Here is a 24,226-nt window from a genome sequence, read left to right on the forward strand (position 1 = left end):
AGCTGTCTTTATCAATCGACGGGATACAACTGGGGTATTGTCAGCATTACTGAAGTGGAGTTTTCTAGCTAGGATCAGTTTGAGGGAATTCGTGTCTTGTTGACATGTGCGACTGGAAATCGCGCCGTTAGTGTTACTCAATCTCCAACGAAATAAAAAATTCAACCTTTCCGGCTTTTTGTTTCTGCTTGGCATTAGAAGAAGCAACCGTTTTAGCACTTAAACTCCTCAATGAGAAAGCTAGCTATCAACCATGAATTCCACTAAATTCTTTTTTTTCACAAGTCTATTGCTTATCTTCCTTGTGATTCTTCCCTCTTCCCTTTCGGTTGCCATAGACGCCATTACACCAAACCAACCCCAAAGGGATGGCGACGTTCTTCTCTCCACCACTAAAATCTTTGCACTAGGGTTTTTTAACCCATGCAATTCTCATAATCGTTACGTCGGAGTTTGGTACAACAAAATTCCAATCCAAACCGTCGTCTGGACTGCAAACAGAGACAACCCCATAATTCCTATTTCTGGAGCTGGGCTCCTAGCTGTTCATGGAGAACATGGAGGCCTTGACATCTATGGGAAGGACCAAAATAACCCTCTTTGGTCTGCTAATGTCACAGTCTCTTCGCCAAACAATTACGTAATGGCCAAACTTTTGGATACAGGAAATCTTGTATTGCTTGAGAATTATGGTAGTAGCCAAAGGGTGCTATGGCAGGGCTTTGATTACCCCTCAGATACAGTGCTTCCAGTGATGAAGATTGGGCTGAACCGACGGTCAGGGCTGAACACGGTCCTAAAATCTTGGAAGTCCCACGATGATCCCAGATCGGGGAATTTTTTGCATGACATTGACCCAACCGGGTTTCCGCAGGTGATTATGTACAACGGTCGAACCAAATGGTTTCGGGCCGGACCTTGGACCGGAAAGGGATTGAGCGGGCTCCCTGAGATAGCATCTAATGGTTACCGCAGCTTTGTGAACAATAAAGATGAGACATATATGATGTATACTGTTCCAAATGGCTCAGTTTTCACAAGGGGAGTGGTAGATGAATCAGGAACTTTTCAACGGTTCGTATGGCGAGATCAAGAAAACAAATGGATCGAAGTAAGCTCTAACCCAAGTGAGTGGTGTGACTACCATGGACAGTGTGGTCCAAATAGTAACTGTTACCCATACAGTAATTATAACTTCTCTTGCCTTTGTCTACCCGGATTTGAACCCAAGTTCCCCCGGGATTGGTCTCTGAGAGTTGGATGGGGTGGATGCCTGAGAAAATCGGGAGCGTCTACATGCCAAAAAGGGCAGGGATTTGTTAAGGTGGCACGCGTGAAGGTACCCGACACATCTGGGGCACGTGTGAATATGAGTTTGATAGACGCAAGGACTTTTTCAAATGTTGGGCAGGACTTGTATGTACGAGTCGATGCAGCTACTCTAGGTAATCACTTTATTTTTCGTACTCACAATATTTTGTATTCTACACTTTCTACCGGAAATTCTTCTAATACGAGACAAATCTTATTGGATAGTACGTAGTTGCATGTTGATTGACCAGCTGCACTTGCCCTAATCCGCCTAGCTACTTACATCCCACAATTATCTCGCACATGAGGAAACCACATAATTTTCCTTTATTTTTTATAGTGATTTGTTACTGTTTACAATTCACAACTGTTGAATTCTTTGTATTTTTATTTTTATTTTTATTTTATATGCTTGTAGCTCAATTTGCAAATGGTTCTGTAATTAGCAAGAAGGCAAGGCTGGCAATTTCACTAGTATCCGCTCTTGTGTTCCTTGTCCTAGTATTCCTTTCATGTTGGTTGGTAAGGAGGAAGAGGAAAGGTAAATAAATTTTCTTTCTCTATCTTAATTAGTATTCCTCTTGTGTTGGTCTTCTGTTACATCAACACTACATTAATAAACTACTATGTCACTAATTTTAGTTGAACAAATGAGATGGGTAAAAGACTTATTAGGGGTTACTGGGTGGGTATACTATGAGGCCTTTTACTCACTCTATTATGTAAAACTAATGCCGACGGTTGTTGTAAGTTTTCTTGCAGTGTCGCGCAATACTGATTGTTAATGACCAAAAGTCTATAACGTTGTATTGCTTGTTATGTATTTCATGACAGCAGGGAGGCAGAGAAAAAAAACGTTTTTCATGGAAGATAGAACAGATCTTGATGATCAAAGTAATATAAACTCAGAATTACCATTCTTTGATCTAACAACCATTGCAGCGGCCACGGGAAATTTCTCTGTAGCAAACAAGCTTGGGAAATGAGGTTTTGGCTCAGTCTATAAGGTAGTTAGCCTCGTATACTTTTCTGAATCATGCACAACTTCAGGTTAACCTAGAAGCTTACAACAAACATGACAATTCATGTTTGAAGCCTTTAAAATGAACTGTAATATAAGTGCTTGGATTGTAATTTCAGGGTGTACTTCATAATGGAAAGGAAGTAGCAGTGAAACGACTATCGAAGCATTCTGGTCAAGGAATTGAAGAGTTTAAGAATGAAGTTGTTATTATTGCCAAACTCCAACACAAGAACCTTGTCAAGATTATAGGTTGCTGCGTTGAAGATGAAGAGAAGATGCTAATCTATGAATACGTACCAAACAAAAGTTTGGACTCTTTTTTTTTTTTGGTACGTCTTCTTACTTTTTTCTCTTTTAATTTCGTTTTGAAACTAAAGTTAACAAGAATTTATTTGGTCTCAACTTCTTACTGTATCCAGATGAAACAAAAAGAAATCTTTTAGATTGGACAAAACGCTTTGAGATTATCTGTGGGATTGCTAGAGGGATTTTATATCTTCATCAAGATTCAAGATTAAGGATTATCCATAGAGATCTAAAGGCCAGCAATGTTCTATTGGATGCATCTATGAATGCCAAAATAGCATATTTTGGTATGGCAAGAATATTTACGGGGGACCAATATGAAGTAAATACACATCGTGTGGTCGGAACATAGTAAGTTAATTAAATTTCAGCAAAATTGAAGATACAAGTTGGCTAGAGCTTACCAAAATAGTAGGTTAATAGTTCCAACTTCCGAGTACAAGTCTCACCATGATCTCTTTATACTGTTGCAGTGGTTATATGTCGCCAGAGTATGAAATGGAAGGAATTTTTTCAGTAAAATTTGATGTGTATAGTTTTAGTGTTTTACTGCTAGAAATCATAACTGGCAGAAGGAATTCCGGTTACCACCACAAAAAATATCTCCACTCAAATTTGGTTGGATATGTAAGTTAACTATAGCCTATTTGCAAACAATGATTTTCCCACAAGTTTATCCCCTACTTTATTCATGCTTGGTTGATTTTTTTTCAAACTGTTTTAGGTTTGGAACTTGTGGAGAGAAGACAATGCCTTGGAAACCGTTGATCCATCCATGTCAACGAAGTTGTGAGATGCATCCAAATTGCCCTCTTGTGTGTGCAAGAGTTTGCTGCTGACCGGCCAACCATATCGGCGGTCATTTTCATGCTAGGTAACGATGTAGTTCCTTCCCCAAAACAGCTTGCATTTTTGTTGAGGAATTGTACTAGTGGAGATCCATCAACGAGTACTGAATGAGCTGGTTCTATAAATGATGTGACATGTACGGAAATAGAAGCTCGCTAAAGAAAGGCCTAGGACATCCAACATGTTCCACAATAAATAAATAAATATATATATATATATATTTATTTATTTATTGTGGAACATGTTGGATGTCCTAGGCCTTTCTTTAGCGAGCTTCTATTTCCGTACATTTATATATATGTACTAGTAGCAGCTTGCAAAGAATAATATATTAACCTCATACAATTGGCTACTGTGTGAAGAAAGGGTGAACGAAATTTACCATATGCCTTGAAAATGAAGATTCTCCAAGCAAAAGGAAGCTTCTTGATGTTAGAACTCATAAAAAATATAATCTATAAAAAGGAAAAATTAGTATCCGGTCATTAGTAACTAATGTTTTTTGATGAAAACCTTATTAGTTTTCAAATTTTGATCAAGGTCCCTAGCATTAATGTAATAATAAATTTACATGTAAGTTATATAATTTTTAAAATAAAAATTAATAATTGATTTAAGATTTTAATACTCACACCTTTATCAAACTCCTAACTAATTTTCAATTCAAAACATTTCCTAAAAAAAAATTAGAATAAGTTTGTACCCATTAATTTTTACAAAAAGGTTTCCAATTTTTTAATCTTATATGTACCCATTCATCTAATTTTTCAATTTTTTTAATCTTAAAATGTACCGGTTCTTAAACATACCAATTTGTTGTAGTAAAATGTACCCTTTTTTTTTATATAAAATCTATCCCATTTTTTCTAATCCATTTTTAAACTTATATGGGTACATTCTTTTTCTTGATTTGAGAATGTATCCATATCAAGTTTAATCAAAGAAATTTACTAATGTTATTAAGCCTAATATCTATTATTTTTGTGTGGTTTTGAAGAATGTACCCATATTTTGGTACAATAATTTTTTGTTAATTTTGATAAATGTACCCATGTTTATATACACACATATATATACATACACACACACACACACACTATATATTGGAGAGTATAATTTATATTTTAATAATTTTAATCCAAAAATTGTAGTTTTATTTTATTTAAAATCTCATTAATACAAACAACTATAAATTTTAATTTTTAATTAATATAGTAACCTACATATAAATACATTATCACATTAATTTCAGAAACTTCGATCAAAAATTAAAAATCAACAAGGTTTCAGTCAAAGAATATAGATGATTAGGGACTGCATCCAAAATATCCCTAAAAAAAATAAAGTCATTTCCTGTGGTGTTTTGGGTGAAAGAGAAACCGAAATCACAATTTTTTGCAGTTCGATTCGGTGTGGTTTTGAAGCTAAAACCAAAATGAAACCAAACCATTTGATTCAGTTCGGTGCGGTTTCAAACAATTTCAGTTTAGTTTTCAAACCATTTACATATAAAATGAAAAAGATTCTCTTTGTTCTCCTCTCTCACAAAAAATATTAAACAAAGCATGCACACCCTAAGAGAGAGGTGTTGCTGCTAAATTGCCCAGCTTCTATGTGCAAGAGTATGCCACGACCGGCAAACAATGTTGGCAGTCGTTTTCATGCTAGGTAATGAAGAAGCAGCTCCTTCACCAAAACAACCAGCATTTTTATTGAAGAGGAGTTATAACAGTGGAGATCCATCACCCAGTTTTTTTTTTTTTTTTTTTTTTTTTTAATAATTATTATTAAGGGAATGGAAGGGTTTAAAACTATTATAAAAATTTCGAACCTAGAACGTATGGGTGAAAACCGAATACCCTAACCACTAGGATATTGAATCACATGCACCACCCAATACTAAAAATTCTTTAAATGATGTGACATGTAATAACATAGAACCTTGCTAAAGTTGAACTCGTTAAGATATTTCGAGTGCATTGACGTGTAGGATGTCAGAATTATTGGTTAAGATTGCGAATTTGCTAGGTAATTGAAGATAAACTAGTCTAGTTAGCTAATTCTGTCAATTGTGTGACGTACTATGGTGGAAACTTGATCGCTAACAGACACATTCACATCAATTAGTGTTGAAGAATGAGAGGTTTGTGGTAATCAAACTTCAGCATAGCATAGGGAGCAGGTAAGACTTTTTATCTAGGTTTTGGCTTCTGGGATTCATACAGGATAAAAGATGTTGACCTGTGATTCTTTGCTTGCCAAATAAACAATCCTAGGACTTTTCAAATTGGTTAACTATTTCATTTTATCATGGATCACTTTTATCATAGTGTCCACTACTAATCAGACCTAGTATCTTACCACATACGAGTACAGTATCTGTTGGACTCTATCACAATAATAAAAAGTAAAACCATTCATTATATATTATACACATATTAAAACCCAAACTCTCGGTTACTGCTCATTAATAGTAAAGTGGCGAAACTGCCCCTCAAAACTTTCGTCCTCTCCATATTGGTGCTGCGTTTCTACAGTGATAAGACCGTTTTGCCCTTTTGGTTCTACAAGTCTTTCATCGCTAGGTCCTTTGGCTTTGGTTGTTCTAGATATTTCTTTCCATTTTCTCTTCTCAGTTCCCCTTGAAAGCATAGCCCTACATTTTCCCTAATCCCTACCGCGATCTCGCCTTCGATTCATGTGAAATCACATTCCTAGCTTTCACCATTATAATTTATGTATTCATATTCATGGGATTTTATATTATTTTTGCAGGAATTTAATTTAATTTAATTAATTTAGAATTTTAATTACTTAGTTATAAAGTTTGAAGTTTTGAAAATAATCATTTAAATTTCATAGACATTTCGAGGTCACAATTAATGTTTTCAAATAGAGTTCGATCCTACAAACGTGTAGGCGAAGGCCATTTGTGAATCGAAGCTATAACGAAGAAGTTACGAGCAACGGAAATTGGAGATAAATATTAATTTAGGAATTTCTCTAAATAAAAAAAAATTATTATTTTTGTTTGGAAGAAGGACCAATCAAATTGTGGGGAAAGCCCCATTTAATGGAAGGGTGGACCAATCAGAAATAGGGGAGGGAGTGAACCAATGGGAGATGAGAGAAATAAGAGAGTCAGCAGGTCTGGTCAGAGATTGACTTGCATGACTTGACTGCTGACCAAAAGGAAACAAGCTCGAATTCAGGTGATTTTTCGGCGAGCTGAAGTTCGCCACCACCTGCAAACGTCTTCTCGTCATCTCTCCTGCGATTTTCAACCTAAACCCGACAAGTTTTGGCCCCATTTCATAGTGCATAATGCACACGGGTCCAAGAACCCTCCACCAGCGATCCATCATTTCTGAAGCGTTTTCCTTCGACCACCACCATCTTTAGCATCATCTTGAGTCCGAGACCAAACCCCAAACCCCAAACAAGTTTGGGGGCGACAGAGCAGCGAAGAAGACGAATCAACAACCACCCAATTCTAGGGTTTACGGTGATCCACATTGGATTTTAGGTATTTCCCAGCCAAATTGGACTTCGATCCAATTATGAAAGTTATTTCCCTACAATCCTATAAAATTTGGTAATTTTTAGAGTTGATTGAAAAACTTAGTTTATGTTCACCGTGCGTGGCGACAATGCGTGGCCCGAGAAACTATTTGATCCTTCTAGGTTGAATTTGATACCTCGGTTCCATATTTGACAACCGATTAGTGAAATTCTATCATTTGAACCTAGTTTCATTAAGGAAGACCACCTGCCCATTGTAGCGAACGACGATCTAACCGTTGGATTGTCACCAAACTTTAGTATGTTATTGTACGTAATATTTAATAACTTTAGGAACTTACGAATCGAAAATCCGCTGGATGGATCTTCCTAATTGGATTACTAGGGTTGACTTTGGTCAAGATGTTCTGAAGCGTTCTTCAATACTAAAAGTAGCATTATTAGAGACTTAGTGGATCCTAGTGGGCCTATCTTAGTTAGCGAGTTATCCTAGGTGATGTGCACCTCTATTTACATGCAAGTGGCATTATTGTGCTATACATGTTTACTAAACTTCTAGATGATATGAATGAAATGTATGATTGCTAGTATTGAAATGCGAGCTTAGAATCTCATTAGAAGTATTATATAGAACTTATATGCTAGTATGACAAGATAGTTAGTGGTCGTGATAAGTTAATAGTGCAGGTGCTTACGTAGAAAATCATAGGGGTTAAGGTGGGGGTAAATAGGTTGTGTGTTGATCTAACTGCACCATGAAGCAATGGTACATGCACGGTCCTACTTAGTATATCCGCGATGGGTGATCACTGCCTGCACTATTAGATTATGCCTATGGTTCTGCTTGGTATATTCGCAATAGGGGACCATACGCATTCTATGGGTGATGAGGATTAGTTGTACTTGGTACATTTCGATATGCGACCATATTTTAATTGGATTCCGCTGAGTGGTCCGAAATCCCTACTCTTGCTTATTTCCATAAGGTTAGTCCAACCCTAGATTCGAGTGAATAGGAATTGCTCACAGTAGACGTTGTGTTTATAAATTAGATTTGTCATGCTATTACTTGGAATCCAGGTAGGGAATTATGTAGAATTCCTTTATTAAATTTCGTGAATTGATATGTGATCTTATCGATTGATTAACGTATTTAAATGTTAATATCGTGCATCTTTGATTCTTGGGATTGATTAATTAGAGTGATTGTGGAAAGATGTTGGATATGATTGTTATTACTATGATCAGATTCGTTGATCAATGTGGCTAGAGAATAATATTGTGCTTCGTTGGTTGTTCTTTGAGACGTTGCATGCTATAAATAACGGTATTATGTTGAAGCATAGTGATTTACAAGATGGATGAAATGAAAAATCATGATTGTCATGTGGGTTTGTTATGTAACCCTGAATCTAGTAATTCATGCTTGTCAAGTCCCAATAATTGATTAAGGAATGCTATGCCTTCTTGTTAGAACCAACTGCGATAAATGTCTAAGTTTAGTGAATGGTTAACTACAAATAGCTTGATCCCTTCTTAGGGTACGTAGGCAATCTAATGCTACGGTTAGATGCAATCATGAAATAAAAGAAAATGAATGCGTGGTTAAATCATTGTTTGTGTTTTGGTCTTGTCTTGGAGGCGAAACATGATAGATAAATAGGAATGCAGTGACGTCACGTGTCGATCTTGGTTGTATGTCGGGATCGGGGCATGACAGTCTCGCCGAAAAATCACCTGAATTTGAGCTTGCTGCCGTCGAGGCACATAGGTCAATCTTTGACCCGACCCACTGGCTCTCTCCTTTCCCTTCTCTTATTTCTCTCATCTCCCATTGGTTCACTCCCTTCTCCCTTTTTTGATTGGTCCACCCTCCCATTAAATGGGGCTTTCCCCACAATCTTATTGGTCATTCTTCCAAATATTTTAGAGAAATTCCTAAATTAATATTTATCTCCAATTTCCATTGCTCGTAACTTCTTCGTTATAGCTTCGATTCACGAACGGCCTAAGCCTACGTTCGTAGGATCGAGCTCTATTTGAAAACATTAATTGTGACCTCGAAAGGTCTACGGATTTTAAATGATTATTTTTAAAATTCAAACTTTATAACTAAGTAATTAAAATTCTAAATTAACTATGTAACATCCCACATCGTCCAGGGGAGTGATCCTTAAATGTATATTCTCATCCTTACCTAGCACGAGGCCTTTTGGGAGCTCACTGGCTTCGGGTTCTGTAGGAACTCCGAAGTTAAGCGAGAAGGGGGCTAGAGCAATCCCATGATGGGTGACCCACTGGGAAGTTGCTCATGAGTTCCCAAAAACAAAACCGTGAAGGAATGGTAAGCCCAAAGCGGACAATATCATGCTACGGTGGTGGAGCGGACCCGGGAAGTGATCCGCACCGAGCTGGGATGTGACAATTTGGTATCAGAGCCTAACCTTGGCCATGGTGTGCCGACGAGGACGTCGGGCCCCTAAGCGGGGTGGATTGTAACATCCCACATCGTCCAGGGGAGCGATCCTTAAATGTATATTCTCATCCTTACCTAGCACGAGGCATTTTGGGAGCTCACTGGCTTCGGGTTCCGTAGGAACTCCAAAGTTAAGCGAGAAGGGGGCTAGAGCAATCCCATGATGGGTGACCCATTGGGAAGTTGCTCGTGAGTTCCCAAAAGCAAAACCGTGAGGGAATGGTAAGCCCAAAGCGGACAATATCGTGCTACGGTGGTGGAGCGGGCCCAGGAAGTGATCCGTCCTGGACCGGGATGTGACAATTTGGTACGATGGTGGAGCGGGCCCGGGAAGTGATCCGCCTCGGGCCGGGATGTGACAAACTAAATTAAATTAAATTCACGCAAAAATAATATAAAATCCCTCGAATATGAATACATAAATTATAATTGTGAAATCTAGGAACGAGATTTCACACCTAAAGATTTAATGATTCATTCTTCTACAAACCCAATTTCTCCAATCTTTGTTGCAACTTTCCCCAATTTTGAAAATTGTTTTGACAATTTAGATTATTTAAGAGAACGAGCTATTATAACACATCGCAACACAACTGTATCAAAAATAAATAGCTATATAATTAATTTGTTACCTGAAGAACAATATATGTTTTTAAGTCATGATTCTATATGTTCTTCAAGTGGAAACATTGAGAATCTAGAAACACGATTTCAATGGTTTGCCAACACATAATCTAATTTTGAAAATAGGAATGCCAATTATATTGTTACGAAATTTAAATCAATTTTATGGTTTGTGTAATGGAATTAGATTGATTGTGACTCAAATTTTTAACAGGGTTATTGAAGCTAAAATACTTGTTGGAAGCAATATTGGACATAAAGTTTTTATACGCAGAATAACTCTTACATCAATTGAAAGTAAGTGGCCCTTCGTTTTTAGAAGCGTAAATTTCCAGTTAGAACATGTTATGCAATGACTATTAACAAAAGCCAAGGACAATCTTTAAAACAAGTTAGCTTATATCTTCATGAGCCTATATTCACTCATGGACAATTATATGTTGTATTGTCCAGAGTTACATCAAAAGAAGGTCTAAAAATATTGATACAAAATGGAGAAAACAGTGCAAATAATTACACTCTTAACATAGTTTTTAAAGATGTATTACAAAATTTAGAATAAAATTAGGTTAGTTTTATAAATCTATCAGTTCATAACTTTTTCCTTTTTCTTTTTTCGTCTTTGTCTTTACGTTTTACCTTTCACCTTTCTGATTATGTATGTTTTCTATCCTTGATTAGCTACTGTGTATAAGTATCTTATATAATTCTCTCACCAGTTTCACAAAACATTGCTTTTAAACACATTCCGTTTCTGATATTTAAAACCCTTCATGTTAAAATATATATATATATATATATATATAATATATATCTATTTCCTTCTATGCTTTTTCTTTATTTAAATTCATTCCTGCTTATTTATAAGTATTATATTTCCTTTTGTAGGTTAACATTTTTCTACAGCAAAAGCAGCCTTCAAACAGAAGTAATGAATGAACAGTAACACTAGTTCTGCAGGTTCATTCCATTGTTGCCTACCGCATCCCTCAATTGCAATACAACAATTGAATGGTATCTTACTACAATAATCGAATGGTATGGCACTAAAACTCATACTTCATTAGTTTTCCTTTCTCAACATTTAACACTTAAATGCAATCTTTGCTAACATTTTTCTTCGGGGAAATTGGCTGTTATAAATATAGAAAGTGATTATTTTCTTTTTACTTCCTCTTAATACATAACCAATTGTTTGCTTGAGTACTGAAAGGTTTAGTTCGACATCCAAACGTATTAATAAAAAAGTCACCACTAGAGATTCCCTCTCCACATGCTTTAATTAAGCCAAAAAAACACCTTAATAATAGAGAAATAGTTAAATCTATCCATATACTCCTTTTGTTTCTCACTATAATGGGAGTTTTAACGAAAAGCCAGTGGTACTGTTCATTTTAACGAAAAATCATATTTTTACACTAAAAAGTCAATCTTGATACTATTCACTTTACCCTTTATTTTGTCCTTATCGTTAAAACTCAAAGTTTTCAAGTCATTTTCATTAGTTTTTCTTTTAATAATTTCTCCAATTGTAACATGTTCTTTGGATCAATTAAACCACATGGAGAGGGCATGTATTTAGTGGGAGCATTGTTATTCATACTTTTAGACCTCCACCTTAAACCTGTCAATAAACAGTTGAATAATTGGTTATGTATATAAAGGAAGCCAAAAGGAAAAGGGGTTTATCTATAAATTTGTAACAAGCAATTCCTCTAAGAAAAAAAGATGAAAATTATGATTTTCTCTCAAATTAAGATATGTGAAATGCCTCAGCAAATTACATCTCTATAAGGCCTAAAAAAAACAAATCAAAGAGGTCTGATCCATCTCACTACATCATTTATTCCATTTTTATATAAATATTTTTTTTATCAAATTAACAACTGATTGACAGTTGTAATACCCAATTTGACCAATGCATCATTTAGTATACTTGGTACCGACCCCTACTTTTCACTCTTTATGCTACTCTTCCTTTTCTGACATATATCCCCAAATATCAGGGAAGGCACGTGCTGGCCGACACTCGAAGATGACGAAACCAGTTTAAACATGCATGCAAATAAAGAATAAGTAATTAGAACGATTATGCCAAAGTAGAAACGTGTTCAAAGTATAAACCTACTAAAAATAATAAGGAAGAATTACTAGGAAAATATACGAACAAGGGAATGATACGTATATTGAGGAGACTCAAGGATACCTATGATGTAGAGTCCTAACGTTGGGATCATGTGCCTCCATCCTAACTCCTGAGGAATGAAGCACAAAAACCAAAAGGTGAGTGGACCAAAGTTTATAATATGAGTACTAATAATAGGAAAAGATTTTATTTTTGAACATAATAACCCCCTGTTTTGAAAACACATATATAATAATACATATAGGTTTAATGAAAACCCTAGAATGCTAGGCAAAACATTCATAAAACATTTGTAAATCGTATCCGTGATGTACTTAACTAGGGGTATCATAGTCTCCCGAAGGAAGTACATGTCCATCACCCGAGGGTGAAGCTGAATAACATGTCCATTACCCGATGGTGAAGCTGTATAAAATAGAATAGCATCCACACCAACACTAGTTGTGGCTCGTGAAGTTATCTGACACTGCTTTCGGCAGTGAAGCTGGGGGTATATCATATATCATATCTCACTCCTCCTCATCAATTGTCTTATGGCCATAGACATTTATACCCGTGGTGTGCAGATGTGCTGTATAATAAGGCTATCTCCAACCGAAGGGTCCAGAGGGCCGAAAAGAGCCCGAAAACAGTCTCCAACCGAGGGTTAGGCCAGCGGGCTCGTGGAATCTGAAGGGCCCCATGGAATTTGAAATGGCCAAAGGGCTTGAGGGTTGGCTGCAGCCAGCCCAGGGTTGGCCAGAAAATAGAGCAATCTTATCGGTTATAACCGACATGATTGCTTAAAAAAAAATTAACTAGCCATTGTATTCATTTTTTTGTTTTTTTTTTTTTTTCGGTTTTTTGTTCCAATGAACACCTAAACCATTGAATACAACGGCTAGTCAGCTAGCCATTGAATACCTAAACCATTCATTAAATTTAAGTTCTAATTTTTTTGGTTTTTGGGCCAGTTACCGTTGTAGTTTTTAATTTAAGTTGTTGTTGGATTTGAATTTAAGTTGTTGTAGTTTTTAAATTTAAATAATAAATTATGTTTGGCCCTATGGCCTTTTGGCCCTCAGTTGGAGACGGTTTTTTGTGACAAGACTAAAACGAGCCCTATGGCCCTCGGTTGGAGACGGAAGCAAATATGACCCTATATTGTTTATTAAAATATTAATATCTTAGAGGGTCAGAGGGTTAAAGCAAGCCTTTTGGCCAGCCCTCGGTTGGAGATGGTCTAACCCACTAGATAAGTACCAAAAACATATTTTAAAACTCGTATTAAAACACTAGAGCTCGAAAATTCAAAGCCCCATTTCATAAATCCATAAAATAAATCATATTCGTAAATCCATAATATAAGTCATGTTCAAGATCAATAGAAATCCATATATGCAAATCCAATCATTCATAACCATTCGTAAACGTAATTTCGATAAAATCATGAATATTTCGTAAAATGTAATTATAGAAGTTCGTAAAGCATAATATAAAACATACTCAAATCACTAAATACGTAATGCATGCTAGGCTACTATTTTATGAAAACATATAAGTTAGGAAGGGGTCCACTCACAAATATTTTATTGCCTAAGAACAGCTCGAGCTAGCGAGGATGATGTTGCTTCCCGCCAACGAGCCTAAACACAATTAGGGACCATTTAGTAAAACTCTACAAAAATGTTAGAATTTGGAAAAACGGACAGTGGATATGGATTCGACATGTCGAAAAAGTGAGTAGAAGTGAGTAGAAGTTGAAAGGAAGAGAGAGTATAACGGTAGAGAGATAAGAGTTGTGAGTGAGAAGGTGAGAGATGTCCACAGGAATAAGGAGAAAAGGGAGGGAAGAATGAGAGAGCGTAAGGAAAGGTTTCGAGAGAGTCCGAGAGATTGGGAATGAGGAGAAATTTTTAGTTGTGACGGGAATACAAATGGTACACCATATGTTTTTATGCAAGTGATGAAAAATTTTAATTTTTAAGTCATTAACCTTTTAACACACATAACCCATCATTTATTTAGGGACACGTGGTGTACCGCCTCATGTGACAGTCACATTAAAAAATCTCTCGGGAATGAGGGAACACGGGAAGGAAAAGGGGAGGTGGGCCCCACGATAATATTTAAATAATTAAAAAAACCAAACTTAATATCTAGAATAGTGCATTGACAATTTTGCCCCTCGGCTTCATAGTTCCGTAAAACATTTATTGTAACTCTAAATTCGGTTCTGTCTGGGCTCACGCGTTCGTAACGACAAATACTACAAGGATATACCAAGGAAATGAGTCTTACGTGACATGACAAGGCAATCAACAAAAGTCAACATTTTGCCTGCAAGGGTATTTTTGTAAATTCATGTATTAAAATATTATAAAAACTTTAAAATTTGGAGACATGTCGTTGCATTTTCACTATTTGATTTACAGCAGTTTTTTTTCAATTTTTTTTTTTTGTCCAAATCTATCAATTTTGTGCTCTTTAATTTTAAATGTTAAAAATTCAATGTCTATTTTGGTAAGATATTTCATTACCCTATCTTATGTGTTCTAATAAAAAAATTTAACTAAATTTAGAGAGCAGAGTCAAATTATGATGTTGTAGTAGAACAGTTGGTAAACAGCCTGAAACACACCATTATGAACAACTAACTCAAGATATAAACAAAGAGTATTTAAACCATAAGAAGTCTTGGCAGTAATTTTGTAATATGCAGTTGATCATTTTATTATAATATTCCGTGTGCTTCCAAATTTGATAAAATAAGGATAGGCCTTTTTACTTGCTGAGGAAAATAAATAAATACAGACAAACATATCAATTATATAAACAAATTACGACAGTTCTTCCTCATGTTCTATAGTAATTTTTTTTTGCTGTTCTCTTCAGCTTTTAATAAATATTCTATTCAAGTTTACTTTTACTCATGGTTTGGAAGGGAATTACATCGCTGCTGATAGTGCAGTTAACCACATTTAGCACATCGGTTCCTAAAACATGGTAAGATTAGAACAACAGCAATACAACCAAGAAGAGAAAGGTGACTTTTTTTTTTATCCACTCAGTGTTCAATTTTTATTTTTTTATTTTTTTATTTCTATTTTGTGCATTTTTGTATCATCTGATTGCAGCGTTGTCTAATTACAGGTTCCCAAAAAGAAACATCACTTTTTTTAATTTGCTCAAAAAAGGAACGAGGAACTTTTGTTCGGACTTCCCTTTTCCAACTTTTGTTCGGACTTCCCTTTTCCCATACTCTAAGAAGACTAGAAATTATCTCACTATTGATATTGCAGCTCCCTAGCTTCCAAAAATTACAAGGTATGCTACTATGACATCCCACATCGCCCAGGAGAGTGATATTTATATGTATATTCTCATCCTTACCTAGCACGAGGTCTTTTGGGAGCTCACTGGCTTCGGGTTCCGTAGGAACTTCGAAGTTAAGCGAGTAGCGCGCGAGAGCACTCCCATGATGGGTGACCCACTGGGAAGTTCTCGTGTGAGTTCCCAAAAACAAAACCGTGTGCTACTGTGACATGCCACATCGCCCTGGGGAGTGATCCTTATATGTATATTATCATCCCTACCTAGCACGAGACCTTTTGGGAGCTCACTGGCTTCGGGTTCCGTAGGAATTTCGAAGTTAAGCGAGTAACGAGCTAGAGCACTCCCATAATGGATGACCCACTGGGAAGTTCTCGTGTGAGTTCCTACAAAGAAAACCGTGAGGGCGTGGTCGGGGTCTAAAGCGGACAATATCGTGTTACGGTGGTGAAGCGAGCCCGGGATGTGGTGGACCCCAAGCAAGGACGTCGGGCCCTAAAAGGAGTGAATTGTGACATCTCACATCGTCCAGGGGAGTGATCCTTATATGTATATTCTCATCCCTACCTAGCACGAGGCCTTTTGAGAGCTCACTAGCTTTAGGTTCCATCGAAACTCCGAAGTTAAGCGAGTAACGAGCGAGAGCAATCCCATGATGAGTGACCCACTGGGAAGTTCTTGTGTGAGTTCTTAGAAACAAAACCGTGAGGGCGTGGTCGGCGCCCAAAGCGGATAATATCGTACTACGATGGTGGAGCGGGCCCGGAATATGGTAGACCCCCGGCGGGGATGTGACAGCTACAATCTATATTTCTTTAATAAATTTTATTCAAATGATGTGAATATTAGAACAATGGCAATAAAACCACCAATCCATATTATTATAAATAGATTTCAACATATATATAAATAGTACTTTGTACCATATATGACACACCCGACCTTGATATTCACCGAACACTAGGGTAGGCATGCGCTGGCCGACATCCGAAGGTGACGAAGCCATATTAGAATGCATGAGGACAAGAAATAAATAGGACTTATAAATTTAAATATAATTAATATGCAATGAAGAACATGTTTAGAGTATACAACTAATTAGAACCCTAAAAAGAAATAATATAAAATTGAATGAGTACAAGAAATGGATCCTACACCGAGAGGACTCGAAGATGCCGATGCGTAAGTGCCTTGAGGCTAGGATCGTACCCCTCGAATCTAAATCCTAAGGGGGCGCAAAACAAACATGAGTGGACCAAGTTGATATATATATATATATATATATATATATATATATAATACTAAAACAGTTATTAACATACTAACCCCCAAAATTTTAGTGCAAATGCAATAGTATAATATGTAATAAGTTTTCCAAAAACCCTAGCATGCCATAAAATAAAACATATCTCGTATATAGTGTGCTAACTAGTGGTATTAGTATCAGTATTAGTATCTCTCGGCCCGAAGCCAGTAACATATACCTCTTGCCAACCATAAATGTCCCTCAACCATATATCTCCCTCAGCCTTATTTCTCCCTCGCCCGTAGGCAGAACAGTGACCGCTAGATACACACAAAACCATTGAACATAATCTTTCCAAATATAGGTACATATATCTCAAAAACACATTCATAATATAAAGTCATCCATCATCTATACTATAAAGAAGTGTGTAAAAGCATGTTCATAAGCAGTATAAAGTCATCCATCATCTATACTACAAAGAACATGGGTTCGATAAAATATTGTAATTCAAAATATTCTTAGTAAGCATAGTATCTCATAAAACGTAATCCTTAAGTCATGCTTTTCATGTATGCATTTCTACTATTAAAATATGCATTTTAGAAAGGGCCCACTCACAGATGCTTAGCGGCCACCGAAAAGCCACACAAACTAGCGAATACGGAAACGCCACAAATAATTGCCCTTAAGCACATAAATGGTCTAATTAATAAAACTATATTAAAATGATTAAATTTGGGAAAATGGACGTCAAAAACGAATTCCAAACGTCGAATTACCTTAAGAATCGTCTTGGGTAAATTTCGAAAAAGTCAACATGTGAATATTCCAGAGAATATTCTTGAAAGGTTCCAACCGGGTCAGGTCAAATGGATCCGGATCAACTGGGCTGGCTTGGTAATGGGCCTGGGCCCAGGTGCACGGCCCAAGGGCCTGGCTCTAAGGGTTTGAAAAATAGGGTTTGGGTTTGAGGTTAACGGGTCTAAGGCCCGAGTCCTATAGGTTAAGGGGTTTGGAACTTGGGTTCGAAGTGGGTTTTGGGCTCAGCAGCCCGGCCCAAAGGCTTGGGCTGGGTTCAAAGGATATAGATCCGGGTTTTGGGTTTAACAAAGGGTTAAGGGTATGGGCTCACAAGCAACGGCCAGAAGGCCTGGGTTTGGCCGATTTCATCGGAGAAGGACGCCGGAGCTTCCCAGCTCCTGCCAACCTTGATTCTAACGTTTAAAACGACGATCTAACTGTGATAATGAAGCTACGGGGATGAGGAAGATAATCATACCAATGACGGGGCCAGTCGTGGCCGGGAAGTGGCCGGGAATGCCATGGTTTCCTCGCCGGAATCTGGGTTTATGATTCGAGTTCGTTTCTGCGTACAAACATGCCAAGCCACTTCAACAACAACCAAAGTTTACTTCTAAACACCATTTACGATGATTTGGAGTGGTTAGATGACTTACCCATGTTGGAGGAAGTAAGAACTCGCCGGAGTTCTCCATTTCCAGTTTTCCTCCGATTTGAACGTGGGTCCAAGGATTGTTCGACGAGCTTAGGATCGGGGAGGAAGATATGACGATGTGAGGATGATGGTGGTGCAGCCATTGTATTGTTTTGTGTGTGCATGGGTGTGTGTATGTGTGGTACTCGGGGAGAAGGAGAGAGCACAGAGAGGCTCGGGGGAAAAAGAGGAAAAGAGTGAAGGAGAGACGGAGAAAGAGGGAGAGTTGAGTGATTGGGCCGGGGGATACAAACCGAAGGTGGGCCCTTCTTGGGCACACCTAATAAGACCCACAAATAATATTTTAAGCAAAATGTCTAGCCCAAAGTGTACCTTTACGGACGTACTCTCGTTTCAAAAACCCGAAAATAAAATATCGGGATGGGTTGTTACAATATATATTTAAAAAATTTCAAATATTTTAAACGGTTTTTAAATCCGCAGCATGTCGTTGTTAGTTGTATTCTATTTTGTATTTTTCAACATGAGATTTTTTTTTTCGCCAAATTTGTACTTGGCCCTACTCGGAGCCAATTTAGCTCAGCTGCCTTTATCAATCGAAGTGGATACAACTGGGGTGTGGTCAGCCATTACTGAAGTGGAGTTTTCTAGCTAGGATCAGTTTGAGGGAATTCATGCCTTGTTGACACGTATGAATGGAAGTCGTGGATAAGTTCCCGTTGCATCAACGACGGGAAGTTGCGGGTGAGTTGACTGTAGCATCAACGACTGGAAGTTGCCCATGCGCCATTAGTGTTACTCCTCAATGAGAAGGCAACCTTTTTGTTTCTGCCGTTAGTGTTACTCCAACTTGAAAAAAATAAAACAATCAACCCTTCCGGCTTTTTGTTTCTGCTTGCCATTAAAAGAAGCAACCTTTTTGGCACGTAAACTCCTCAATGAGAAAGCTAACCATCAACCATGAATTCCACTAAATTCTTTTTTGTCACAAGTCCATTGCTTATCTTCCTTGTGATTCTTCCCTCTTCCCTTTCGGTTGCCATAGACGCGATCACACCAAACCAACCCCTAAGAGATGGCGACGTTCTTCTCTCCACCACTAAAATCTTTGCACTCGGGTTTTATAGCCCAGGCAATTCTCATAACCGTTACGTCGGAGTTTGGTACAGCAAAATTCCAGTCCGAACCATCGTCTGGACTGCAAACAGAGACAACCCCATAACTCCTATTGATGGAGCTGGTCTCCTAGCGATTCATGGAGATCATGGAGGCCTTATCATTTATGGGAAGGACCAAAATACCTCTCTTTGGTCCGCTAATGTCAGAGTCTCTTCGCCAAACAATTCCATAATAGCCAAACTTTTGGATACAGGAAATCTTGTATTGCTTGAGAATGACGGTAGTGGCCAAAGGGTGCTGTGGCAAGGCTTTGATTACCCCTCAGATACAGTGCTTCCGTCATTGAAGATTGGGCTGAACCGACGGTCAGGGCTGAACTGGATCCTAAAATCTTGGAAGTCCCACGATGATCCCGGATCGGGGAATTTTTCGTATGAGATTGACCCGACCGGGTTTCCACAGTTGGTTTTTTACAAGGGTCGCACCAAATGGTTTCGAGCTGGACCTTGGACAGGCCAGAGATTTAGCGGGCTCCCCGAAATAACATCTAATAGTCACCGCAGCTTTGTGAACAATAAAGATGAGATATATCTGGTGTATACCGTTCCAAATGGCTCGGTTTTCACAAGGGGGGTGGTAGATGAGTCAGGAACTTTTCAACGGTTCGTATGGCGAGATCAAGAAAACAGATGGATCGAAGTAAGCTCTAACCCTAGTGAGTGGTGTGACTACTATGGACAGTGTGGCCCAAATAGTAACTGTGACCCATACAGTAATTATAACTTCTCTTGCCTTTGTCTGCCCGGATTTGAACCCAAGTTCCCCCGGGATTGGTCTCTGAGAGTTGGATGGGGTGGATGCCTGAGAAAATCGGGAGCGTCTACATGCCAAAAAGGGGATGGGTTTGTTAGGGTGGCACGCGTGAAGGTACCCGATTCATCTTGGGCACGTGTGAATATGAGTTTGAGTCTGAAAGAGTGCGAGCAAGAGTGCTGGAAGAATTGTTCTTGCACGGCATACACAAATGCAGACGAAAGAAATGGAGGGAAGGGTTGTGTGACGTGGTACGGGGACTTGATAGACACAAGAACTTTTTCCAATGTTGGGCAGGACTTGTATGTACGAGTGGATGCAGCTACTCTAGGTAGTCACTTTATTTTTCCTACTCACAATATTTTGTATTCTACACTATCTATCAGAATTTCTCTACTACGAGATAAATCTTGTTGAATAGTACGTGGTTGCATGTTGATTGACCGGCTGTACTTTGCCATGATCCGCCTAGCTACTTACATCCTACAATTATCTCGCACATGAGAAAGCCCCATAATTTTCCTTTATTTTTTATAGTGATTTGCTACTATTTACAGTTCACAACTGTTGAATTCTTTGGATTTTTATTTTTATTTTATATTCTTGTAGCTCAATTTGCAAATGGTTCTTTAATTAGCAAGAAGGCAGGGCTGGCAATTTCGCTAGTATCCGCTATTGTGTTCCTTGTCCTAGTATTCCTTTTGTGTTGGTTGATAAGGAGAAAGAGGAAAGGTAAATAATTTTCTCTCTATCTTAATTAGTATCCCTCTTGTGTCCGTCTTCTGTTACATCAACACTACATTAATAAACCACTATGGTGCAAGTGACCCTCTACCACAGTGGTGGAGATGATAGTGTTGCCCTTGCATCACGACCTGGGTTCGAATTCCGTCGGCTTCTTAATTTAATATCTAATCTATAAATCTATCGTTTGACCAAAAAAAAAAAAAAACTATTATGGTCACTAATGTTAGTTGAACAAAATGAGATGGGTAAAAGACTTACTAGGGGCTACTGGATGGGTATACTATGAGACCTTTTACTCACTCTATTATGTAAAACTAATGCCAACTGTTATTGTAAGTTTTCTTGTAGTGTCGCGCAATACTGATTGTTAATGACCAAAAGGCTATAACGTTGCATTGCTTGTTATGTATTTCATGATAGCAGGGAGGCAGAGAAAAAAAAAGTTTTTCATGGAAGATAGAACAGATCTTGATGATCAAAGTGAAATAAACTCAGAATTACCATTCTTTGATCTAACAACCATCGCAGCGGCCACGGACAATTTCTCTGTAGCAAACAAACTTGGGAAAGGAGGTTTTGGTTCAGTCTATAAGGTAGTTAGCCTCCTATACTTTTCCGAGTCATGCATAACTTCAAGTTAACCTAGAAGTTTACAACAAACATGACAATTCATGTTTGAAGCCTTTAAAAATGAATTGTAACATAAGTACTTGGATTATAATTTCAGGGTGTACTTCATAATGGGAAGGAAGTAGCGGTGAAACGACTATCGAAGCATTCTTGTCAAGGAATTGTTGAGTTTAAGAATGAAGTTAAGATAATTGCGAAACTCCAACACAGGAACCTTGTCAAGATTATAGGCTGCTGCGTTGAAGATGAAGAGAAGATGCTAATCTATGAATACGTACCAAACAAAAGTTTGGACTCTTTTATTTTTGGTACTTCTTCTTACCTTTTTTCTTTTTATTTTCGTTTTGAAACTAATGTTAACAAGAATTTATTTGGTCTCAACTTCTTACTTATCCAGATGAAACGAAAAGAAATCTTTTAGATTGGACAAAACGCTTTGAGATTATCTGTGGGATTGCTAGAGGGATTTTATATCTTCATCAAGATTCGAGATTAAGGATTATCCATAGAGATCTAAAGGCCAGTAATGTTCTACTGGATGCATCTATGAGCCCCAAAATAGCAGATTTTGGCATGGCAAGAATATTTATGGGGGACCAATGTGAAGCAAATACACATCGTGTGGTCGGAACATAGTAAGTTAATTAAATTTCAACAAAATTGAAGACAAAAGTTGGCTAGAGCTTACCAAAATAGTAGGTTAACAGTTCCAACTTCAGAGTACAAACCTAACTTTATCTCTTTATACTGTTGCAGTGGTTATATGTCACCAGAGTATGCAATGGAAGGAATTTTTTCAGTAAAATCTGATGTGTACAGTTTTGGCGTTTTACTACTAGAAATCTTAACTGGCAGAAGGAATTCCAGTTTCTACCACACAAAATATCCCCACTCAAATTTGGTTGGATATGTAAGTTAACTATAGCCTATTTGCAAAGAGTGATTTTCCCCCAAGTTTATCCCCTATTTTATTCACGCTTGGTTGATTTTTTTCAAAACTATTTTAGGTTTGGAACTTGTGGAGAGAAGGCAAAGCCTTGGAAATCGTTGATTCATCTATGGGCGAATCATACCATGTCAATGAAGTTGTGAGATGCATCCAAATTGCCCTCTTGTGTGTGCAAGAGTTTGCTGCTGACCGGCCAACCATGTCGGCGGTTGTTTTCATGCTAGGTAACGAGGCCACAGTTCCTTCCCCAAAACAGCCTGCATTTTTGTTGAGGAGTTGTGCTAGTGGAGATCCATCAACGAGTACTGGTTCTATAAATGATGTGACATGTACAGAAATAGAAGCTCGCTAGAAAGGCTTAGGATATCCAACATGTTCCGCAATATATATATATATATATATATATATATATATATGTGTGTGTGTGTATGTATGTATGTATGTACTGGGAGCAGCTATCAAAAGGATAATATATTAACCGCATACAATTTGCTACTGTATGAAGAAAGGGTGAACCAAATTTACCATGCTTTGAAGATGAAGATTCCCCAAGCAAAGTGAAGCTTCATGATGTTAGAACTCACAAAAATATTAAAAAAAAAAAAAAAAAAATTTATATATATATATATAAAACGCCATGTCCTAAGGCGTTTTGGTTGCTGGTTGCTGCCTGCATGCATTCACACAAAAGCTTGGACTTTTTCAAATTTGATGGACCATTTAAGTCGTAGCATTCCTAATTCAAATGATGCTACGGTCAATCTCAGGTGTATATAAAAGGTGGAGAATGGAAAAATGGGCATGTCTAAAGAAATCATTCCTTAAAAAAAATATAGACCCAGTCAATACATAATAATTTAAGTAATGCTATTCATATCATATCTTTATACCACATTTTTATACCAACTTAGGTGGCATCTGATGTGGACAGCTACATCATTTGAAAAATTTGCAAAACCCAAGAAAATGAAGAAGAAAGACTCATCGTATACCAAAATCATCATTTGATTAACTAGTTTTTTTTAATTATTAGTTTATTAAATAATGAACTAAATTTAAAAATCTGATTAATTCAAATGATGTGGCCGTCCACATCAAATATCACCTAAAGTGGTATGAAAATGTGGTACAAAAACATATTATAAATAACGTTACTCTAATAATTTGAGAAAATACCCAATTTCTTTGTTAGTTAATGTCTTAATATTTGTTATATGTCCATCCCACCCCTGAATTAAATTATGAGTATTTTTTTTGTCGAAGCCCAAGGTATCCCACATCTCTGACTACATTCAAATAACGACACAAGTACTTTCAAAATTTTCAATTGGGGATTCGTCCATCTTTTTGCCAGCTTTGTGCCTGGAAACCAAGACCATAAATCATACATGATTAATTATAAATATTAATTAGAATCCCGAATTCATACATTCCTTTTCTTTCTCTTTCGAATTTTGAATTATTGTGTTGTCGTCATGATTACCTGCAAAACATCTAAACAAAATGTCAAGTATTAGAATTACAAAAAGGTAATATGAAATACCATATTAACAACAGGTTCAAAATTATTTGTGTTGAAAAAGATGAAAGAAAATGAACTTACATAACCAAAATATAACATATTATTGAGAAGTTTTAAATTCGATTCTCGTCAAATACGAATTTAAATAACATTATTGCTGCCTCATTGTGA

At 37.2% G+C, this 24,226-nt stretch overlaps 1 protein-coding gene and 1 pseudogene across 1 annotated transcript; both read left to right on the top strand.

Annotated features, from left to right (window-relative positions):
* The first annotated feature begins 212 nt into the window (after positions 1–212).
* On the top strand, positions 213–3,649 carry LOC137730259 (G-type lectin S-receptor-like serine/threonine-protein kinase RKS1; annotated as a pseudogene).
* Positions 3,650–19,159: 15,510 nt separating this feature from the next.
* On the top strand, positions 19,160–22,918 carry LOC137729643 (G-type lectin S-receptor-like serine/threonine-protein kinase RKS1). Its single transcript, XM_068468637.1, has 7 exons — positions 19,160–20,538; positions 20,817–20,939; positions 21,378–21,547; positions 21,682–21,892; positions 21,982–22,219; positions 22,341–22,494; positions 22,592–22,918. Exons 1-7 carry the CDS (start codon positions 19,236–19,238, stop codon positions 22,883–22,885), a joined length of 2,493 nt encoding a protein of 830 aa, XP_068324738.1. The 5' UTR covers positions 19,160–19,235; the 3' UTR covers positions 22,886–22,918.
* The last annotated feature ends 1,308 nt before the right edge of the window (positions 22,919–24,226 follow it).

The sequence above is a fragment of the Pyrus communis genome, chromosome 3 (assembly GCF_963583255.1).
Source record: "Pyrus communis chromosome 3, drPyrComm1.1, whole genome shotgun sequence".
In the NCBI taxonomy this organism is placed as follows: Eukaryota; Viridiplantae; Streptophyta; class Magnoliopsida; order Rosales; family Rosaceae; genus Pyrus; species Pyrus communis.

Excerpts from the sequence above, each read along its gene's own strand:
- LOC137729643 (XM_068468637.1), top strand. The coding sequence starts at position 19,236 with ATGAATTCCACTAAATTCTTTTTTGTCACAAGTCCATTGCTTATCTTC. Across the intron at positions 20,940-21,377 it reads GATAAGGAGAAAGAGGAAAG|GGAGGCAGAGAAAAAAAAAG; the intron begins GTAAATAATTTT and ends TCATGATAGCAG. Across the intron at positions 21,893-21,981 it reads TTTGGACTCTTTTATTTTTG|ATGAAACGAAAAGAAATCTT; the intron begins GTACTTCTTCTT and ends TTACTTATCCAG.